The sequence below is a fragment of the Gracilinanus agilis genome, chromosome 1 (genome assembly GCF_016433145.1).
Source record: "Gracilinanus agilis isolate LMUSP501 chromosome 1, AgileGrace, whole genome shotgun sequence".
In the NCBI taxonomy this organism is placed as follows: domain Eukaryota; kingdom Metazoa; phylum Chordata; class Mammalia; order Didelphimorphia; family Didelphidae; genus Gracilinanus; species Gracilinanus agilis.
In genome coordinates, this window is record NC_058130.1 from 206,642,862 (window position 1) to 206,662,137 (window position 19,276).

The window sequence follows — 19,276 nt, forward strand, 5'->3', positions numbered from 1 at the left end:
GTGAACTGGAAAGACCTCCAGGAACTGATGCAAAGTGAAAGGAGCAGAGCTAGAAGAACACTGTATACAGAGACTGATATACTATGGTAAAATTGAATGTAATGGACCTCTGTATCAGCAGCAATACAAAAACCCAGGACAATTCTGAGGGATTTATGGTAAAGAACGCTACCCACATTCAGAGGAAGAACTGCAGGAGAGGAAACATATAAGAAAAACAGCTGCTTGAACACAAGGTTTGGGGTGGACATGATTGAGGATGTAGACTCAAAAATACCACAGCAATGCAACTACCAACAATTTGGAAATAGGTCTTGATCAAGGATACATGATAAAACCAGTGGAAATGTGTGTCGGCCATGGGTGGGGGGAATGTGGGGAGTAAAGGGGAAAGTAGGAGCAGAATCATGTAACCGTGTTAAAAATGAATATTAATAAATGTTTAAAATTAAAAAATAAGGATTTAGAACATCTTTGCATATGATTATTGATAGCTTTGATTTTTAAAAAGTCAAATTAAGCAAAGCTCTATTTTATTTTTTATAGAACCAGTTCCTAATCTTATTTATTAGTTCAATAATTCTACTTTCAATTTTATAAATTTCACCTTTGATTTTTAGGATTAATAATTTAATTTTTAATTGGAGATTTCATTTTTCTTTTAGTTTTTTTAGATGTGTACCTAATTCACTGATCTGCTTTTTCTCTATTTTATTGATATAAACATTCATGAATATGAAATTTCCTGAATACTCTTTTGGCTGTATCATATACATTTTGATATGTTTTCTCCTCAGTATCATTCTCTTCAATGAAATCAATGATTGTTCCTATGATTTGTTCTTTGACCCACCAGTTTTGAAGAATCAGATTATTTAGTTTCCAATTATTTTTAATTTGCCTTTCTATGAATCCTAATTGATTATATATTTTATTGTATTAAGATTTGAAAATGTTACATTTATTATTTCTGATTCTCTGTATTTGGTTGTGAAGTTTTTGTGCCCTAGTACATCCTCAATTTTTGTATATATACCATGTGCTGAAAAGGAGGTATATTCCTTTTTATCCCTATTTAATTTTTTTCCAGATATTTATTAAATCTAACTTTTCTAAATTCCATTCACTTCCTTACTTCTTTCTTGTTTATTTTTTGGTTAGATTTATTTAGTTCTGATAAGGGAAGGTGGAGGTGCCCCCATAGTATAGTTTCACTGTCTATTTCCTCCTTGTGCTCCTTTAGTTACTCCTTTAAAAATCTAAATGCTGTACCCTTTTGTGCATATATGTTAAGAACTGATATTAGTTCATTATCTGTAGTACTTTTTATCAAGATGTAATTACCTTCTTTATCTTTTTTAATCAGGTCTCTTTTGGCTTTAGCTTTGTGTGCGACTATGATTGCTACTCTTACTTTTTTTGCCTCACTTGAAGCCCAATAGATTCTGCTCCAGTCCCTTACCTTTACTTTACATGGGTCTACCTTTCTCAAATGTGTTTCTTGTAAACAACATATGATAGGATTCTGATTTTTAATCCATTCTACTATCTACTTTTGTTTTATGGGTGAGTTCATCCAATTTAACTTCACAGCTATGATTACCATCTGTGTATTCTTCTCCATCTTGATTTCTTCTTTTTTTAAATCCTTACCTTCCAATACTGTGTATTGGCTCCAAGGCAGAAGAGTGGTAAGGGCTAGGCAATGGGGGTCAAGTGACTAGCCAAAGGTCACACAGCTAGGAAGTGTCTGAGGCCAGATTTGAACCTAGGACCTCCCGTCTCTAGGTCTAGTTCTTAATCCACTGAGCCACCCAGCTGCCCCCTTGATTTCTTCTTTTAATCCTGCCCTTTCTCCTTTTACTCTTTCTCTCTACACTGGTGTTTTGCTTTTAGTCTCAACCTCTATTCCACATCTCTTATATTACTCCCCTTCCTACCACCTCCCTTTCCCCCCTCTTATTTCTGTATAAGTTTTTTAAACACCCCCCAACTTCTCCCTCTCTTATATTATTCCCCTCCCCACCATGCCTTTTCTTATTCCCCTATTTCTCTAAAGAGTAAGATAGAATTCCATACCCCAATGAATCTGACTGCTCTTCCCTCTCTGAGCCAATTCCAATGAGAATAAAGTTTAAGTATGATTCGTCACCACCCTCTACCTCTCCACTACTCTAATAGTTTCCCTCCCTCCCATACCTCTTTATGTGATATAATTTACCCCATTTTATTTCTCTCTGCCCATTTCTTTTAGTGTAATCCTCTTTTTCAACCATAGATTTTTTTACATATCATCTTATATATCCTACTACCACACCCTCTATGTATACTTCTTCTAACTACTATGAGAATGATAAAAAATTTTAATATATACAGATATTATCTTTCCATATAGGAATATAAACAATTGGACTTTATTAAAGTGCCTTAAGTTTTTTCTTTCTTACTTACGTTTTTATGCTTCTTTTGAATTTTGTATTTGAACATCAAAATTTCTGTTTGATCTTTTCTTCAGGAATGCTTGTAAATCTTCTATTTTACTAAGTGACCATGCTTTCCCCTCAAAGTACTAATATGGAAAGATGTTTTACACTATTATACTTGCAAAATCTATATCAGATTACTTACCTTATTAAAGAGGAGAAGGATTGAAGAATGGAATGAGAGTGAGAATTTCGCTCAAACTTGAAAAATGAAGCTTAAAATTGTTTTTTTTTCCCATGTAATTGAGGGGAAAACATTTTAAAAGCAATTTGGAACTGAAGAAAAAGTTATTAATCTCACCATCATTTATAATTCATCAAACCTGGTAACGTCTATAATCCAATGAAGGAATGAGGAAAATGTCCCAATTATACAGAAATATTTATCACTTCTCCGCGATAGCAAAGTATTGGAAATTTAGAGGATATTAATCATTTGGGGAATGGCTGAACAATTTATGGTGTATCAGTATGGTGAACACTATTGTGGTATAAGAAAAAAGTAATTGATGGTTTCAGAAAAATCTAACAAGACTTGTTTGAATTGGTACAAAGTGAAGTAAGCAGAATCAGGAGGACAGTTTATACAATAACATTGCTGTAAAGAGAATCACTTTTGAAAGATAATGGAATAGTGATAAGTGCTATGATCAATTTCATCCAAAGAACACATGATGAATCATGCTATCCAGCTTTAGACAGAAATCTGATGAATTCAGAATACAGATTGAAGCATACTTTCCTTGCTTTCTTATCTAGTTTTGGAGGTTATGGGAAATATGGAAGTAGTTTTACATCAATATTCATATTGTAAAGGAGTTTGTTTTTCTTGTTTTTGTAATGGGTATGGGGAGAGGGAGAGAACAGAGAATTTGGAACTGAAAATAAAATAAAATTGAATTGAAAAAAGAAAATAGATAACATGTCTTTCATGAGGAAGATGTTAATTCCACCATGGAACTATGCCATATTCTTGACCATAGTCATATAATATATACAATTTTATGACAGTCATGCTTGTCATGTTTGAGAGATGAAACCAAAAACCACGAAAATATGTAATGAAAGACAATCAAGAAAGACTGGCATCTGAGAATCAGCTTTAGGAAAAAAGGATGCTTTGTTTGAGGCAGATCCAGTATAGGAAGATGTGATAGCTGTCTTCAGATATTTGAAGGGTTGTTATATTGAGTACGGGTTAGACTTGATTTATATAATAGAAGAGAACATAAATTTGATCAACCATAGAAATTGCAGGGAAATAGATGTTGGTTTGATGGGTGAAAGAAATTCTTGAAGACTAGAACTAGGCAGAAACTGGGTAGCCTTAGGAAGTTCTGGGTTCTTTGTCTTTGGAGGTCTTCAGAGAAAGGCTAGAAGAGTACTTGATTGACCTACAGATAAGAGGTTTGTTCATTTATGTGCTGTAGGAAGATGGCCTTCAAAAACCCTTTTAATTGTGAAATTATATGATTATGTGACTTAGGGAAGGGGACAAACACATTTCATCTTATCAGTAGTTGGAAACTAACATTTAATTTATACCTGAGGTTTCTCATTTATCTTGGGGTGATGTTTCTGACCGTGGTCAGCATCTGTTTTTTGGTTTCATTGTAGAAATTCCCTAGGGACTTCCACCCATAATATGTTTCTATGAAGATGACCAGAGAACATATGATACACATTTTCCTCTCCTCCAAACGCTTCAGGCTTTTGCTTTCTCTAACTGTCTCATTTGCAAAGGACTAATATAATAATAATATAATAATAATAATAACTAATAATAGCTAATTTGTGACATTTAAAGTTTGCAAAACACTTTGTATTCATTAATTCTTTTGAGTTTCATAAGAAACCTGCCATCTATGCACTATAAATATTCTTTTCCTCATTTCACAGATGATTAAGTTAAGGCTCAAAGATGATAACTGTACAGCTTGGAAGAACCATTGAGCTCTCTGAGTCTCTCATTTTACTGATGAGAAATGCAAAGTTGTATGATGTAAAGCAAATTTTCCATGATAGAATTGGTCATAGATGGTGAACCTTACATTCAAGATAATGTTTCATGAACCCAAGTTCACCTCTGTTTACATGGGTCTATGATTCATGGCTTTCCTCTACTCATACAGGTATTAATTGTTAAGGCAGAATTTTTGTCCTTGTATACTAAGAACGAAGTGTACTGTTTAGACCTAGATAGTCAGTAAATACTTGTTGACTGATTTGTACTTTAAACTTCCATAAAACTTTAACTCTGCTTTGGTTTTTGCATCACTATTTCTGATAAGGATTAAAAATATTTGCTTCATTAAGTTTTTAAAGTGACTAAAGTTAATAATTGTTTTTTGAACTTACCTTCCTACCAACAAATACTATGAGTTCATCCCCACCATGAGTCAATAAAGGGAAACTCAGAGATTTCAGGGTTGGAGAGTTGTATGAGTCATAAAACTTCCTGCTGGATCAGATTTCTTTGGCTTTCCCTTTAACTCCACCTCTTGATTTACAGCCTATATATTCCTTTCGAAATTTGTCAGGCATAGCACTTGGAGTGAGGTATTAAGAACTAAGACTCGAAGAAAGAGTCGGGAAAGAGAAAGAAATAAAAAGCTGACTGGAGAGTGTGACAATGAATATCATTCCAAGTTTGAGTGCTGGAACCTGGACCATCATCATTGTCTTTCTGACTCTCCTGTATTTGTAAGTGAGAGTATGCTTTTCTTTTTCCTGTTTACAATTTTACAGAGGATTAGACCATTGGCACTGGGACTGTCATTGGACTTTTCACAATGACTGGTTTCTAGTTGCTTCTATTCTTTGCATAATATACATAAGAATATGTTTGTTATTTGTTATTTGTTAGCTTTTTTTAAAAAAATTGAAATTGAGGACCTTTAAAAATATATATAAGTGAATTGACATAGTTTATGAGAAAAAAATACCAAGGGGAAATTATAAACTCCTCAATCATAAACTCTATTGTCTTTCCGAAAGAATAAGCTTTGGGAATATTCCTTTTTTAGTGGTGAAGTGATTTAAAGGGAACTCTTTCAGTAAACCTGAGTTCATATCAATTGACTTTTTTGTTTACCTTTCTAGTTTTGCTCCCTATTACTTTATTTTTTAGAGTTTAAATGATATTTCCTTGCTTTCAAAAATTACAGCTCATTTGCCAATACTCATTCTGATCACAACAGTGTAGTATTTGCTATTAGCCTTGTTGTAGGGATTTTGTATGATATATTTCTATATTCTCTTTTCCCCCAGGACTTTGAAGTAGAGGGGGGACACTCCAAAAGGAGAGTATTCCTGTTCTGTTCCATCAATCCCTTTTAACCAATTGCTATTGTGGAATGGTAGGGACCTAGAAAAATAGTTACAGTTATACATCAGGGTAGAAGGTTCTCTATACAAAAAAATTATATGTTAATAAATTGTCTAGTGCTGCAATCCCCACAAGCTGATGAAACTCAAGGTCCTGTACTTGAAGGAGGACTGGTGGAGATCCAAGTGAAGATATTGCCTCCTTTCTCTGCAAACCTCAACAATTGTTTTGCTGCCTGTATTTTTTAAGCCTTCTGATTGTGGTAAAGGCTGCACAACACATACATTTTTGTTTATGGGTCTTTGTTTAATCTCTGTTTATTCTCTTCATTAGAAAAGAATTTTTTAAATGTTTCTTTTCCCCTTTTCCTGCAGTATACAAATCATACTAATTTAGCCAGATAGTAGAAGGAAATAATTCACATCCTCCTTGTATATCAGAGTTTTCAAAATTCCCTGTAAGTGATTAGAGAAGACTTGGATCTAATTCTCCAATTGTATAAAAAAACTAACCAGCTTGGAAGAAGTGAAGTTGTTATTGAGTAAGGAGTTACTTTAATGCTATCCAACATCCAAGTTTCTTTCTTAGAGCAATCGAGTGACTCCAGAAGATGAGAGAGCTGAGGAAATATCAACATTCTATGCGATGGGATCCCTTTGCATTCATACCAAAATCATGGCTGAGGAGACACCTAGAAACTAGAATTAGGATTCTTTCATTCTAAGCCCCATATTGGAAGTCAGAACTGCCAGTGTGTACTGTTTTGAGCCACTGCTGGTTGTGAGTAATGAGGCACTACATGGGTTATAGGAGCATAGGATATGAGACCTAAGAAGGACTTGGGGATTATCTACCATAAATTTTTCATTTTTTCCCTCACTTGATGGATGAGGAATTTGAGATCAATAAAAGAGAAGTAGCCTGCCTAAGAATGAATATATACTTTGATATCACAATATAACATAATATAATGAAGTATAATGTGATATAATATTTAAGGAACCCACCACTTTATGTGGTTATAGTCAATAGATAGACACAGCTAAGTAAGAGAAAGGGAAACTAAAACATAAATAATGAAATAATATTAATTTTAAATATACAGATATCATACCAGTTCTTTTTAAAAACCATGATTTTGTCAGTTTCAGTTTTTTAAAAACAATTCTTACTTTCTGTTTTAGAATCAACACTAAGTATTGGTTCCAAGGCAGAATAGCGTTAAGGGCTAGAGATTTGGGGTTGTGACTCATGTAGGATCACACAGCTAAGAAGTGTCTGAGGTCATATTTGAATCCAGGTCTTTTGACCCCAGGCCTGGTGCTCTATGCATGATGTTACCTGGTTGTCTTTCAACGAGATTAAAAAAAAAATATTAGAAACCACATTGTGAAGTCAAAGCCCAACAGATGAGATTTGAAACATCTGACTCTGTTCCTTGAATCTTTTTTTTTTTTTTTTTTTTTTTTTTTTTTTTTTATTGATTCTAGTTACAGCGTAACATTTAGCCATTCTGGTTTTGCTGATTTAGCGCTACCTCATTCCATAAAAGTCTTTCCTTATTTCCTGTAATTAATCTTTTTCATGGGATCTATAGTATTTGATTATAATAACATGCCATAATTAATTTAGCTACTTTTGAACATTTAAATTAAGTCCAATTTTTTGCTTTTGAAAATAAAGTAGAAATGGATATATTTTATATACACAAATAATTTTTTAAAAATCCTTACCTTCCACCCTAGAATCAATACTATGTATTGTTTCTAAGGCAGAAGAGTGGTAAGAGCTAGGCAATGGGGGTCAAGTGATTTGCCCATGGTCACACATCTAGGAAGTGTCTGAGGCTAGATTTGAACCCAGGACCTCCCATCTCTAGTCCTGGATCTCAATCTACCAAGCTACTCAGCTTCCCCCACAAATAATTTTTAAAAGTGCATATTTATTTCTGTGATTGAGTCATGGTAGAGGAATGATTGATTAAAAGGTATATTCAGTTTTGTGTGTCTTGCCACATTGGATCTCCAAAATATTTTCTTGACTCTGAAGTTCCACCAATGACTTTCTAGAGTGCTTAAATCCTCATAAACTCACCAAAAGTGTATATGACTATTGTGGAAATAATTATGAAGTTCTGCCATGGGATTCTTATCTAGGGTGATGAATTCAGAGGTATCTGTAAGTGGAAACATATGAGGCAAGTTATCATTTATCGTCTTGATTTGGACTCTGTTCTAAACATCTTCCCCATCAATGTTAAACACCTTTGGTAAGCCTGTCTCCTCATTCAATGTGAAAGTGTTTGAGGAATTAAAAGTGTGTGTCTCCCAAAGCATACTGGGTAGATACAGGATGAACCTGAGTAGGCTGTAGCATAGCATGAAGGACTGAGAAAAGGGAGTTAGTAAGGAAAGAATGTAGAAAGTAAGGCAAGAAGGACAGTAGAGAGGAAATATGGAAGTAAAAAAAAGAATCTATCAAGCAAGTATTATATTCTTTGTATTGCCATAATACTTTAACAATATATCATTTGAGCCTCACAATAATCCTGAGAGGTAGATACCATTATTAGTCTCATTTCACAACTGAGGAAACTGAGGCAAACAGAGGTTAAGTTACTTGTCCAGGATCACATACCTAGCTATTGTTTGAAGTTTTATTTTAATTAAGGATTTCCTGACTCTAGACCCAATGTTCTCTCCACCTGGGCGTTTACTTCTGAAGAAGTGATGTAAGGATATCATGAAAGATGTCTTCTATCTCCCCTTATCTCAGCATAATCACTGATTTTTTTATGTGTGGGTAAACAAATCCTATATGAACTTTCCTATGAACATGGTAGATATAGGAAAGAGATAGAAGCCAAGAGGAAGATACAGCCAATAATGACAAATTGCTATAGACAGGTAGAGAAATCTAGGAATTGAGAAAAAAGCCATCAAATCTCACAATTAAGAGATCATTATAGAGAGCAGCTGGGTAGCTCATTAGAATGAGAGCCAGACCTATAGATGGGAGGTCCTGGGTTCAAATGTGGCCTCAGACACTTCCTAGCTGTGTGACCCTGGGCAAGTCACTTGACCCCCATTGCCTAACCCTTACCACTCTTCTGCCTTGGAACCAATACATAGTATTGATTCTAAGACAGAAGGTAAGGGTTTAAAAACAAGAGAGATCATTATTGCCCATGAAGCAAGGAATTTTTGGCTGAGTAACGAGATCTAAGCCAAATTGCAAGTCAAGTTAGGCTAGCCTTGAGTGAATCATAAACTAATCTCTGCCCAGTATTCCTGGGCAGAGATTAGAGAGGGAGCCTGAAAATAGCACTCCAAACTTTGAAGTAGGTCTGTAGCACTAGACACATACTGATGATCTTGAACTCAGCTCCATTCCATGTTAATAACTAAACTTGCAACAATCTGGGCACCAGGGACTCAGTGTCTCAAATCTCTAAATAAGCTTTCTGTGTACCCTACACAAGAAAGTATGGGAAATTTCAGAGGAGTTGTCATCACAGACTTGGCTCTAAAAGTTTTAAAGTATGTCTGCTATGCCAGATTGCCCAGAAAAAATAAACAAAAAAGATAAAAGTTATTAGGAGATGAAAGATAGTGAAGCCATATACCATTAATAAGAGAATAACACAAAAATATATAAACAATGCCTTAAAAAAGTCAAAACGTGACCACAAAAATCAATTAGAATCTCTAGAAGAAGCAATGGAAGAGCTAAAAAATTTAATTCAAAGTTTATAAATGAACTGAGAGTGAAAGAATTGGAAAAGAATGATCTGTGGTAGAGAGACTTATAAAAAAAATTAATTGTTGGTCATAAAAATCTTACCCAAGTAAGTGCCTCCTTGAAAATTAGAGTGAACCAAACAAAATATGATGGTTCTATGAGACAAGAAGAAATATTAAAACTAAGCCCCCCAAATAGAAAAATTTCAGATCTGTCATATAAAAAATTGACTTTGATAACAGATCATTTGATATCAGACCATTTATGAATCAATGGACTATCTGAAAAGCATATCCAGAAAATAGAGAGATCATTCTCCAAATCTCAAGAAATCAGGAGAGAAAGCTTTCCAGATTTCATTCAACTTGGGAAAAAAGTGAAAAACTGAAATAATTCACCAGAAAACTCTTGAAGGAGATATCTAAATGAAAACTACTGGAACGACCTCCAGGAATTGATGCAGAGTGAAAGGAGCAGAGCCAGAAGAACATTGTACACAGAGACTGATACACTGTGGAAAAATTGAACGTAATGGACTTCTGTACTAGCAGCAATACAATGTCCCAGGACAATTCTGAGGGACTTATGGAAAAGAACGCTACCCACATTCAGAGGAAGAACTACAGCGGTAGAAACAGAAGAAAAACAACTGTTTGAACACATGCGGACATGATTGGGGATGTAGACTCGAAATGACAATACCAATGCAATCAATACTATGGAAAAAGGTCTTGATCGATGACACAGGTTAAAACCATTGGAATTGTGTGTTGGCTATGGAGGGGGGGATTAGGGGGACAAAGGGGAAAGTAAGAACATGAATCATGTAACCATGGAAAATTTTTCTTTAAAAAAAAATAAACTACTAAGAATGTCAAAAGAAACAGTAAAAGGGGGCAGCTGGGTAGCTCAGTGGATTGAGAGCCAGGCCTAGAGACAGGAGGTCCTAGGTTCAAATCCAGCCTCAGACACTTCCCAGCTGTGTGACCCTGGGCAAGTCACTTGACCCCCATTGCCTACCCTTACCAATCTTCCACCTATAAGTCAATACACAGAAGTTAAGGGTTTAAAATTTAAAAAAAATTAAAAAAAAAAGAAACAGTAAAAGGTCCCAAAGTTTTAGTAATTTAAGTAATGAGTAGCTACAGATAAGACCATGTAAGACAGCAGCTAACATTAAAAGGAAACAGAGAGTTTGGTATATAGTATTCTCCAACAGGAAATGATCTAGCTTTGCAGCCATGGACAACTTGTCCAGTAAAACTGAGTATAATTATACTGGGGAGGAGGGAGAAATGAACCAATGATTAAATAGCAAATTCCAAGCTCTTAAAAAAACTTACTATCTTAAAATCAATATTGTGTATTGTTCCAAGGCAGAAGAGTGGTAAGGGCTTGGCAATGGGGGTCAAGTGATTTGTCCAGGGTCACACAGTTAGGAATTGTCTGAAACCAGATTTGAGCCCAGAGCCCATTATCTATAGGAATAGAAGTGGAATACTTGAGGTGATGGGGAAATTAAGATTGTGATTATCCAAGAAAGTGAATATTAGAAAATGATGGGATGATAGAAGCTGAGATTAAGGAAAAGGGAGATCAAGGTATTTGGGGGAGTAACTGAATATTGATGTCATCTGGCATGAGGCCATTGTTAGACTGCAAAGCAAAAGTGAGTAAAGTGAGCAACCTCTGAACTCCTTGAGAACAGAGAGAATAAGCTGTAATCTGGTGCATAACTGCTTCTAGAACTGGTTTGAGTAAGCTGTATATGGATAGAGTGAAACTCAAAGAAAGATAAGTTGCTAAGTATTGAGAGAGGAAGATTCTTGGAGTGGAAATAAGGAAGAATGAAAGAGTGTATTGACTCTTCCATTGGGACTAGTATATTTAGGGGCATGAAAAACCATTAGATGAAGGGGAACATGTTGATAATAGAGTGCATATCCAGAGGACAAAATAGAAGAGGTGGGCAGAGCTGGATTGCTTCCCGAGAGGGGAGAACTATGATGTACGGGGTAAAGAGAATGGGAATTAGTAGCAAGAGAAGTGGATGATTTTTACTTAGTTAACTGAAAACTCTCTTTCAAGTTGAAAAGAGTAAGGATTTGCTGGCCATAGCAAACGGTCATTTCTGTAGTATCAACAAGGGAGAGATTGTCAGGTGATACTGACAAACATTTGGGGTTCCTGAAGGGGTGAGGAGAATGAGATGTGGTGAGAAGGATGGCATGTGTCAGGAGGACCACTGAAGCTGGTAACCATGAGAGGCGAGGTTTATTGATCACAGCTAGTATTTTATAGAGAAAGTGATGTAGACTAAGGGATTAGGTAAGCTTTTTACAGGGACAATGGTTAGCAATGATTTACAATCTTAGTACAATGACTTAGTTTACCTCACCAAAGCTTAGGCAGAATTTTCGATAGGATAGTAAATCACAGATAAATATGTAACCATCTAGCCAAGCTTCTCACAGAATTCCTGCATCAGTAATTTCTTTAAAGAACATACAGTATTTGGGGAGAGGAGAGGTTGAGTTCTCATGCTGATGAGCAAGCTATATATCTAGCTGTTTCTAATTTATGGCTGTGATTTCACTCTCCCTACTCGGGGTAACAAGAGAAGAATACTGTGAATAATTCTTCCTGTATTTGAGGTACTAACAATAAGAGGTGTCATGCCTTTGGAATTTGGCCTTTGGATGTATCATGAAGTGAAAGATATTGGAACCAGGGATTATGGTATTTGGCACTCATATTCTAAAGATTAGTGCTCTCTTGTCTGAGTCACCAGAGTTGGGTTGGGTCCTGGAGAGGAGGGTTTAAGATCTGAAGTTCATATCCTGAGCTATCTTGATGGTATATAAAATACACTGACCTTGGACTGGATCCAGAGTAGCAAGAGAGACTTGGTCCTAGTCACAGCAAAATAGAGTGAAGGTTAGTAATGATGGAGTGAGAACAGACAAACAGGGAATACATTCTAACAGCAATGCTAATGGTTTCCTGGAGGCTTGCCAAAAAATGACTATATTTAATGTGTTGCCTCAAACCTTACTGGCTCTGAGGTAGGACATCAAGGAATCTCAGGTAGGCCTTGTAATATCTCAGGATGTTTGTATGAGCCATAAAGAATCTCTGGAAGTGTCCCTTTGGCATCTGGATCTGAGTAAACCAAGCCTTCCCTCAAGGTACTTACTTTATACTTCAACCCAATCTGATTAGTGATAAGTGGACCACGCCATTTATGTGTCTGGTCTTTGACTTGACTCTAATGCATTTGTATTTTTATTTCACTCTATAGATATGGGACCAGGACACACAAGTTATTTAAGAACTTAGGAATTCCAGGACCAGCACCTCTTCCTTTCTTCGGCACTGTTCTTTCCTATCGCAAAGTGAGTATCAATGAGTTCTCCTTTATTATCTTTGTATGGTGGAAAGAGCATTTGCTCTACCTTTAGGAGACAGGTATAAATACAATTTATGGTACTTAATAAGTATGGACTTTGGGCAAATCAATTATTTTTCCAAGTTTCAGTTTCCTCATCTGTAAAATGAGACATTTTGATTCTCAGCTCAATGTCTAGAAATTGCTGATTCTTTTCTTTTCTTTTTTATTATACACTTTACCACCATCATCAATAAAAATTATTTAATTAAACAAATGCACAAAAAGTTATGTGCAAACCTACAGATTCCACATTATTTATAATTTATTTTAAAATTTCTAAATTATATTTGTATGCTAATATAAACATCCTCTGCTTTTGAATTCCCTTTGGATTTGTTTTACTTGGATAATTTTTTCTCCTGAGTTTGTGGTTGTTATTTTTTTCAATGTAATCATTGGTATATATTATTCTTATTCTCTTTTCTTCTCTTCATCTATTCATATATTTCTAATATTTGCCATTTCTAATAATAATACAATCAATTACATTCAAATATCACAATCTATTCAGCTGTTTCTCCCATTTATTGCATTTGTGCCATTAGCAGTAATTTTGTCATAAGAAACTTCTGATTCTTTGTAAGATTTCAGATTTCCCCAAGATAAGCTACCATGGAGTTGTTCTTCAGTTTAATAGGCTAGAATGTGTAGATGTATAAAGGAATTTTTTTATTGGGCAAAGGGCTTTTGTAACAAGTTTAAGGAACTGAATGTTTTACACCAAATTCTATTTGAGTGGCTATTAGTGTTATTAACTTTCTCTAGAAGATTTAGTTATTGATGCAAAGGGAATTTCCTGTTTCTCAGGAAACTCAGTGTTCTTAGGGACAGCAATTAGTCTGTGATTTCACTGGCATAAGAATTCAAGGATGAGGTAACAGTTATTACCACCTGAATTTTCCCACAACTAATTTTCTCATTGAGTTACCTCCAGTTACTAGTTAATTACCTTGCCCAGAGTCCTACAACATGTGTCAGAGGCAGAACTTGAGCCCAGGACTTTTGGATTTTGAGACCAGTAATCTATCCACTATGCATTTCACCTGATTACATAAGAGGATTTCTTTCCAGATGTTGATGCATAGGTAGGAGAGACAGCATGTGGAGATTTATATCAGAAGATGTGTTATATACTAATAAAAACTCTGGAATAGAGTCCAAAGACATGGTTTGGAGGGTCAGTGGCTGACCTAGGGCAACCAATCACCTTTTCTGTGCTTTGGTTTACTAATTACCTCATCAAGTTATTGAGACTCATAAAATTATAAAAATGGATTGCAATAGGTTCGGAAATTGTAAGATACTATCAAAACAAAAGGGGCTTGTGAAAGGATCTCCTCATAGTTATATGAACAATAATTATTCAATGAACATTTATAAACCTTTTACTGTGAATGATATACTATGCTAAGCACTAAATCAATGGTTCTTAACCTGGGAAATATAAATTTTTTTTAATTTTTTTTATTTTAAACCCTTAACTTCTGTGTATTGACTTATAGGTGGAAGAGTGGTAAGGGTAGGCAATGGGGGTCAAGTGACTTGCCCAGGGTCACACAGCTGGGAAGTGTCTAAGGCTGGATTTGAACCTAGGACCTCCCGTCTCTAGGCCTGGCTTTCAATCCACTGAGCTACCCAGCTGCCCCCTGAAATATAAAATTTTTGAAAACTATTTTAATAAAATTGGTTTCTTTTCTAATGCTGTGTGATTAATTCATACATCATAATTCATAAAATTATGAATTTTAAAATATCATTTTGGGAAGGGGTCCATCGGCTTTCCACACCACTGAAAAGGCCCATAACACTCAAAATGTTAGGAACATCTGCACCAGGGGAAATACAAAGAAAAAAATTCCATGGTAGATGACCTTAAAGACCCTATTATCCAGTAGAGACAATGACATGTATTGAGGTAATTGTAATATGAATGAAATTATAGTAAGAGCATTAATGCATAGAGTGTATCAATGTATCCTTCGAGTTTTTACTAAGTCCTAAATGAATGAAATAATCCTTCCTTTAAACAGGCTATCAAAGCATATGAAAAAGGCATTGGGTTATCGTCAAGAGAGCTAGGTTCCTAGAGAAATCACTTTCAGCTGGAGGGATCAGGAAAGTCTTCATAGGATTGACCACATTTGTTTTGGGTCAGATGTCAACAAGTAGAAAAAGGTCTGAGCAATATACACTCCAGTCAAAATGGAGAGCATAACACCAGTAGTAGAATGATATTTAATTCATCTTTAAATTCCTAATAAAAGGTATGATTAATTATTAAGGATTCACGAAAATATCTGATTTAAATTTTTTTTTCAGGGTTTTGCGGAATTTGACTACCAATGTTTTAAAAAATATGGGAAAACTTGGGGGTGAGTATTGCAAGTAATATTCCTATTTTAATGGGCAGTCATCGAAGAACTCCCTGATACTCAGCTCAAATTTATTTGTGAAGGTAGATGTATTGGAAAGTTTTTTAATACTACAGAATCCTAGGCCAGTCTTGTAGCATCATAAAAGATTAATCTAATATGATATTATACCAAGTCATATATTCTATACATACTCCTTGTTTTAGTTTAGTGATATGATAATGTGTATTTTGAAGAAAGAAAGAACTGGATTAAGTACCTACCATGCAACACAGATGCCCTGCAGAAGCTTCCAAGCTATATTGTACAATCTAACATGTAAAGAGAATAATAAGAAATAGAGATTAGTAATGAAAAAAGATGATTAAAAGGATAATAACACATAGGGTGATGAGGGCAACCATTATTTCTCTTAAAATTATTTTTTCTTCAAAAGACTATTCTCCACTTTCCTCAATTTACTGTCTGAACCCTTTTTAATTCTGATTCATAAATTTGAACCCAATGCATTTGTGATAATTCATATTTAATAAATATAATTCTTAGTGACTATGAAGAATTAAACAATAATATCATTTTAAGGAATGTATTACATTAACTAGTCTCACTTTAATTTCCACTAGTAAACGATAATCACTGATAAACATTAGTGTAGTATCTAATGCTTTGTCATTCTGGACATTCCTATTAAGGACTCAGATTCTAGGAATTTGGGAAGAGATACAGAATCTTATCCAAATCATAGCTCTTGAGCACTGAAATGATTAAAATAAAAATTCTTACTTTTTTAAACTGTAAGAACTTTAATTGAAAGAAAACTGGAGCTCCAGCAGCCTGAAAATGACTAGCCTCTCTCAGGATTGGCCCATAATCCCCGGCATGGAACTGGGTGTGTGAAGGGGGAGGATAACCCCTCCTTAGCATGGGATTGGTCCAATTCAAGACCAATCCCATGACAGAAATGGGGGCGTGGTACCTCCCCCAGCACGGGATTGGTCCATTCAAGACCAATCCCACACTAGGAAGTAGGACAGAGGGACCCCCGGGGCACACTGGGGGATGCAGTTCCCCTGGCCACAACATTTTAAAACCCGCAACACCAAACAAATATTTCACTTTTCCAAGTTATCCATCCTACTTAAACTCCATAACAGAAAATATAGCTAACTTATGATGAAAATTAATAAATAACAGAACATGTCTTCTATAAATTTTGAGCTACCGAGAGACCACAAACACACAGATTCCGTGGAAGGTAAATACCTTCATTGGAATTATACCTGAACAAATATACCTTGGTACAAATTTAGGTTGAACACATGTTTGAAAGGTTGAACATATAGAGAGCACATGTGACCAAGACATATATGTAGACTATCACCATGTCAGGAAAGGATCATGGCTGCTGATGCCCTTAACTTGTCCTTCCTTTCTTCAAAATATTCTATCATAGTACCCTTCATATCCCCCTTGCCTCCAATAGAGAAATTGAAATATCCTTAATTCCTCTCTCTGCAGCCTTAATCCCAAACCTTTTACATACACTTCAGCCCATTCTTCAGTGGCCGTCCTTTTATCTCTCTTCCATGTTCATTCCCTCTTTTACCACTGGCTCTTTTCTATCCATTTTCAAGCAAATAATCAGTTGACCAAATGCCATGTATTAAGGTCTACTATGTGCCAGCTATAAATTTCCATTTCCAGGGAAATTGTATGTGCTTTTCAAATATGGCCAATTTACATGCATTCAAAATGCAGACCTTCAACTTGACTATTTTAAAGTGCCCGAATAATACTTTTTTACTTCTCTTCCATAGGCAAATTGTTAGTTCCTAATGCCTAATTTTTTTCAACCCTTTGCAAATTGGATTTTAGCCTCAATTCTCTCCTCAAATCTTCTGGGAAAGATGCCTTTCTCAATCATCAATACCTTCAAGATTATCTACTACAATGGCCTTTGTTTAGTCCTCCTTGACCTCCTCATACCATATCTGCTGATCATCTCCTTCTACTGAATAATCTCCCCCCTTCCTTGGCTTCAGAGAAGTCAAATTGTTATAGTTTTTTTGGTTTTTGTTTTTTACCTTTCTAAATGTTGCTTCCCTGTATCCTGCAGTGACTTTCCTCATTCTGCTGATGGGGAGAGGAGAAAAAAATGTGCACAGAGATAAGTTAAATAAAGGATGAAGAAAATACTACTATCTGGGTTGATCATAATAATTTTCCCGTGAGATGTGTCACCCAGGCTTGCTCCTGAAGGAAAAAAGGGCTAACATTTGGTGGAGGTAGAGAAGATATATACTCCAGGTACTGATGACAACTTAAACATAATTATGTTCCCCCATAGTGAATGAGGGAAATTGCTAGTAGTATCAAACTGATAGAAACATGAGGAGTAGTCATATGAGATAAGTAATAAAAATAGAGTGAGATCGTCTTATTGTGAAAGACTATAAATTTCAGACTAATTCCTACAGAAAATGTGGAGACATTGAATATTTTTAATAAAGTAGTAAACAGTCTTTCTTGTGTTTTGATAACAGATTTTCTATCTCTGTGGACAGTGGAATACAGAGGAGAGAATGAAAAGGAAAGAAATAGAGGAGAGAATGAAAAGGAAAGAAAAAAAAACTAGTTAGTAGTTTATAGCAGTGATGGCCAAAGTTTTTAAAGAGGGGGCCAAAGGAAAGGAAATGCTCATCTGTCAGTCTGTTTCTAAGGCAAATCTTTCGAAGTTTCATTGTATTGTATCCTATTCATTGTATTCGTCAGATTAGGAATAATGTCCCGCAGCCAGATAGAACATTTTAAGGGGCTGCATCTGGCCCGTGGGCCGTAGTTTGCCCATCTCTAGTCTGCAGGGATATTTTAGTTGAGAGGGATTTAATTAGGAGAATGGTTATTTGGATGGAAAGAAAGAGATAGATTCTATAGATTATTTAGAAGTCAAATCACTTAAACTTGGCAACTGATTGAGTGGTCCGAAGGGAGAGAGGAGAATGAAGGATGATGTCATGGTTGCAAATGCATGTCTACAAGGATTTTGATGTGATAAATAGAAATAGAGATATTTGGAGGAGAAATGAGTTCACGCAGGGAAGATAATGAATTCTGTTCTGGAATTATTTAATTTTGAATGTTTTTAAGATATCTAGATGGAGATATCCAGCAGGCAGATGATGATTTAATATGAAAATTCATGATAGAGATTAGGGCATACTATGTAATTTAAGAAGTTGTCTGAACAAATGTGGGATTTGTCTGAATGTGAGTTGATGAGATCACCAAGAGAGTAGATTTATATAGATAGCCCCAGACAATCTTGAGAATACCCATGTTTAGGAGGTGGGAAGTTTAGGATGATCCAGATCAAAAAGGATTGTCAGAAAGGTAGGAGAACCAAAAGAGCAATATTATATAATCTAAGGAATGAGAGTATATCTAGGAGGAAAGTTTGCCTTTGAGTCATTGTTACAGAAAAGTCACACAGAATGATGAAAAAGAAAAATCTATCCTAGATAAGTTAAGTAAGCCTTAGTTGCCTATATAATAAGAGACTTTGAGCTGTGGTGTCAGAAGCCAAATTACCAAAGGTTCAGCAATGAGCAGAAAGGGAGGAAATGGAAGAAACAAATATCAACAACTTTCTAGGAGTTTTTCTGAGAAAGGGAAGAGCAACTGAGTATCATAGTTTCAGCCACTGGCAAGGTTAAGGGAAATATGCTTGTATTTCTCTTTCTTTTCTTTTCTTTTCTTTTCTTTTCTTTTCTTTTCTTTTCTTTTCTTTTCTTTTCTTTTCTTTTCTTTTCCTTTCCTTTCCTTTCCTTTCCTTTCCTTTCTTTCCTTTCCTTTCCTTTCCTTTCCTTTCCTTTCCTTTCCTTTCCTTTCCTTTCCTTTCCTT

The 19,276-nt window shown here is 35.3% G+C and overlaps 1 protein-coding gene across 1 annotated transcript in view; it reads left to right on the forward strand.

Moving 5' to 3' along the window:
• Positions 1-5,038: 5,038 nt before the first annotated feature.
• The window catches only part of LOC123233944 (cytochrome P450 3A4-like), a 33,811-nt gene continuing 19,573 nt past the window's right edge, over positions 5,039-19,276 (forward strand). Inside the window, exons 1-3 of the mRNA XM_044659938.1 lie at positions 5,039-5,186; positions 12,854-12,947; positions 15,323-15,375. Coding sequence (XP_044515873.1) covers positions 5,116-5,186; positions 12,854-12,947; positions 15,323-15,375 — 218 coding nt within the window. The 5' untranslated portion in view covers positions 5,039-5,115. The remainder of the gene's footprint in view (positions 5,187-12,853; positions 12,948-15,322; positions 15,376-19,276) is intronic.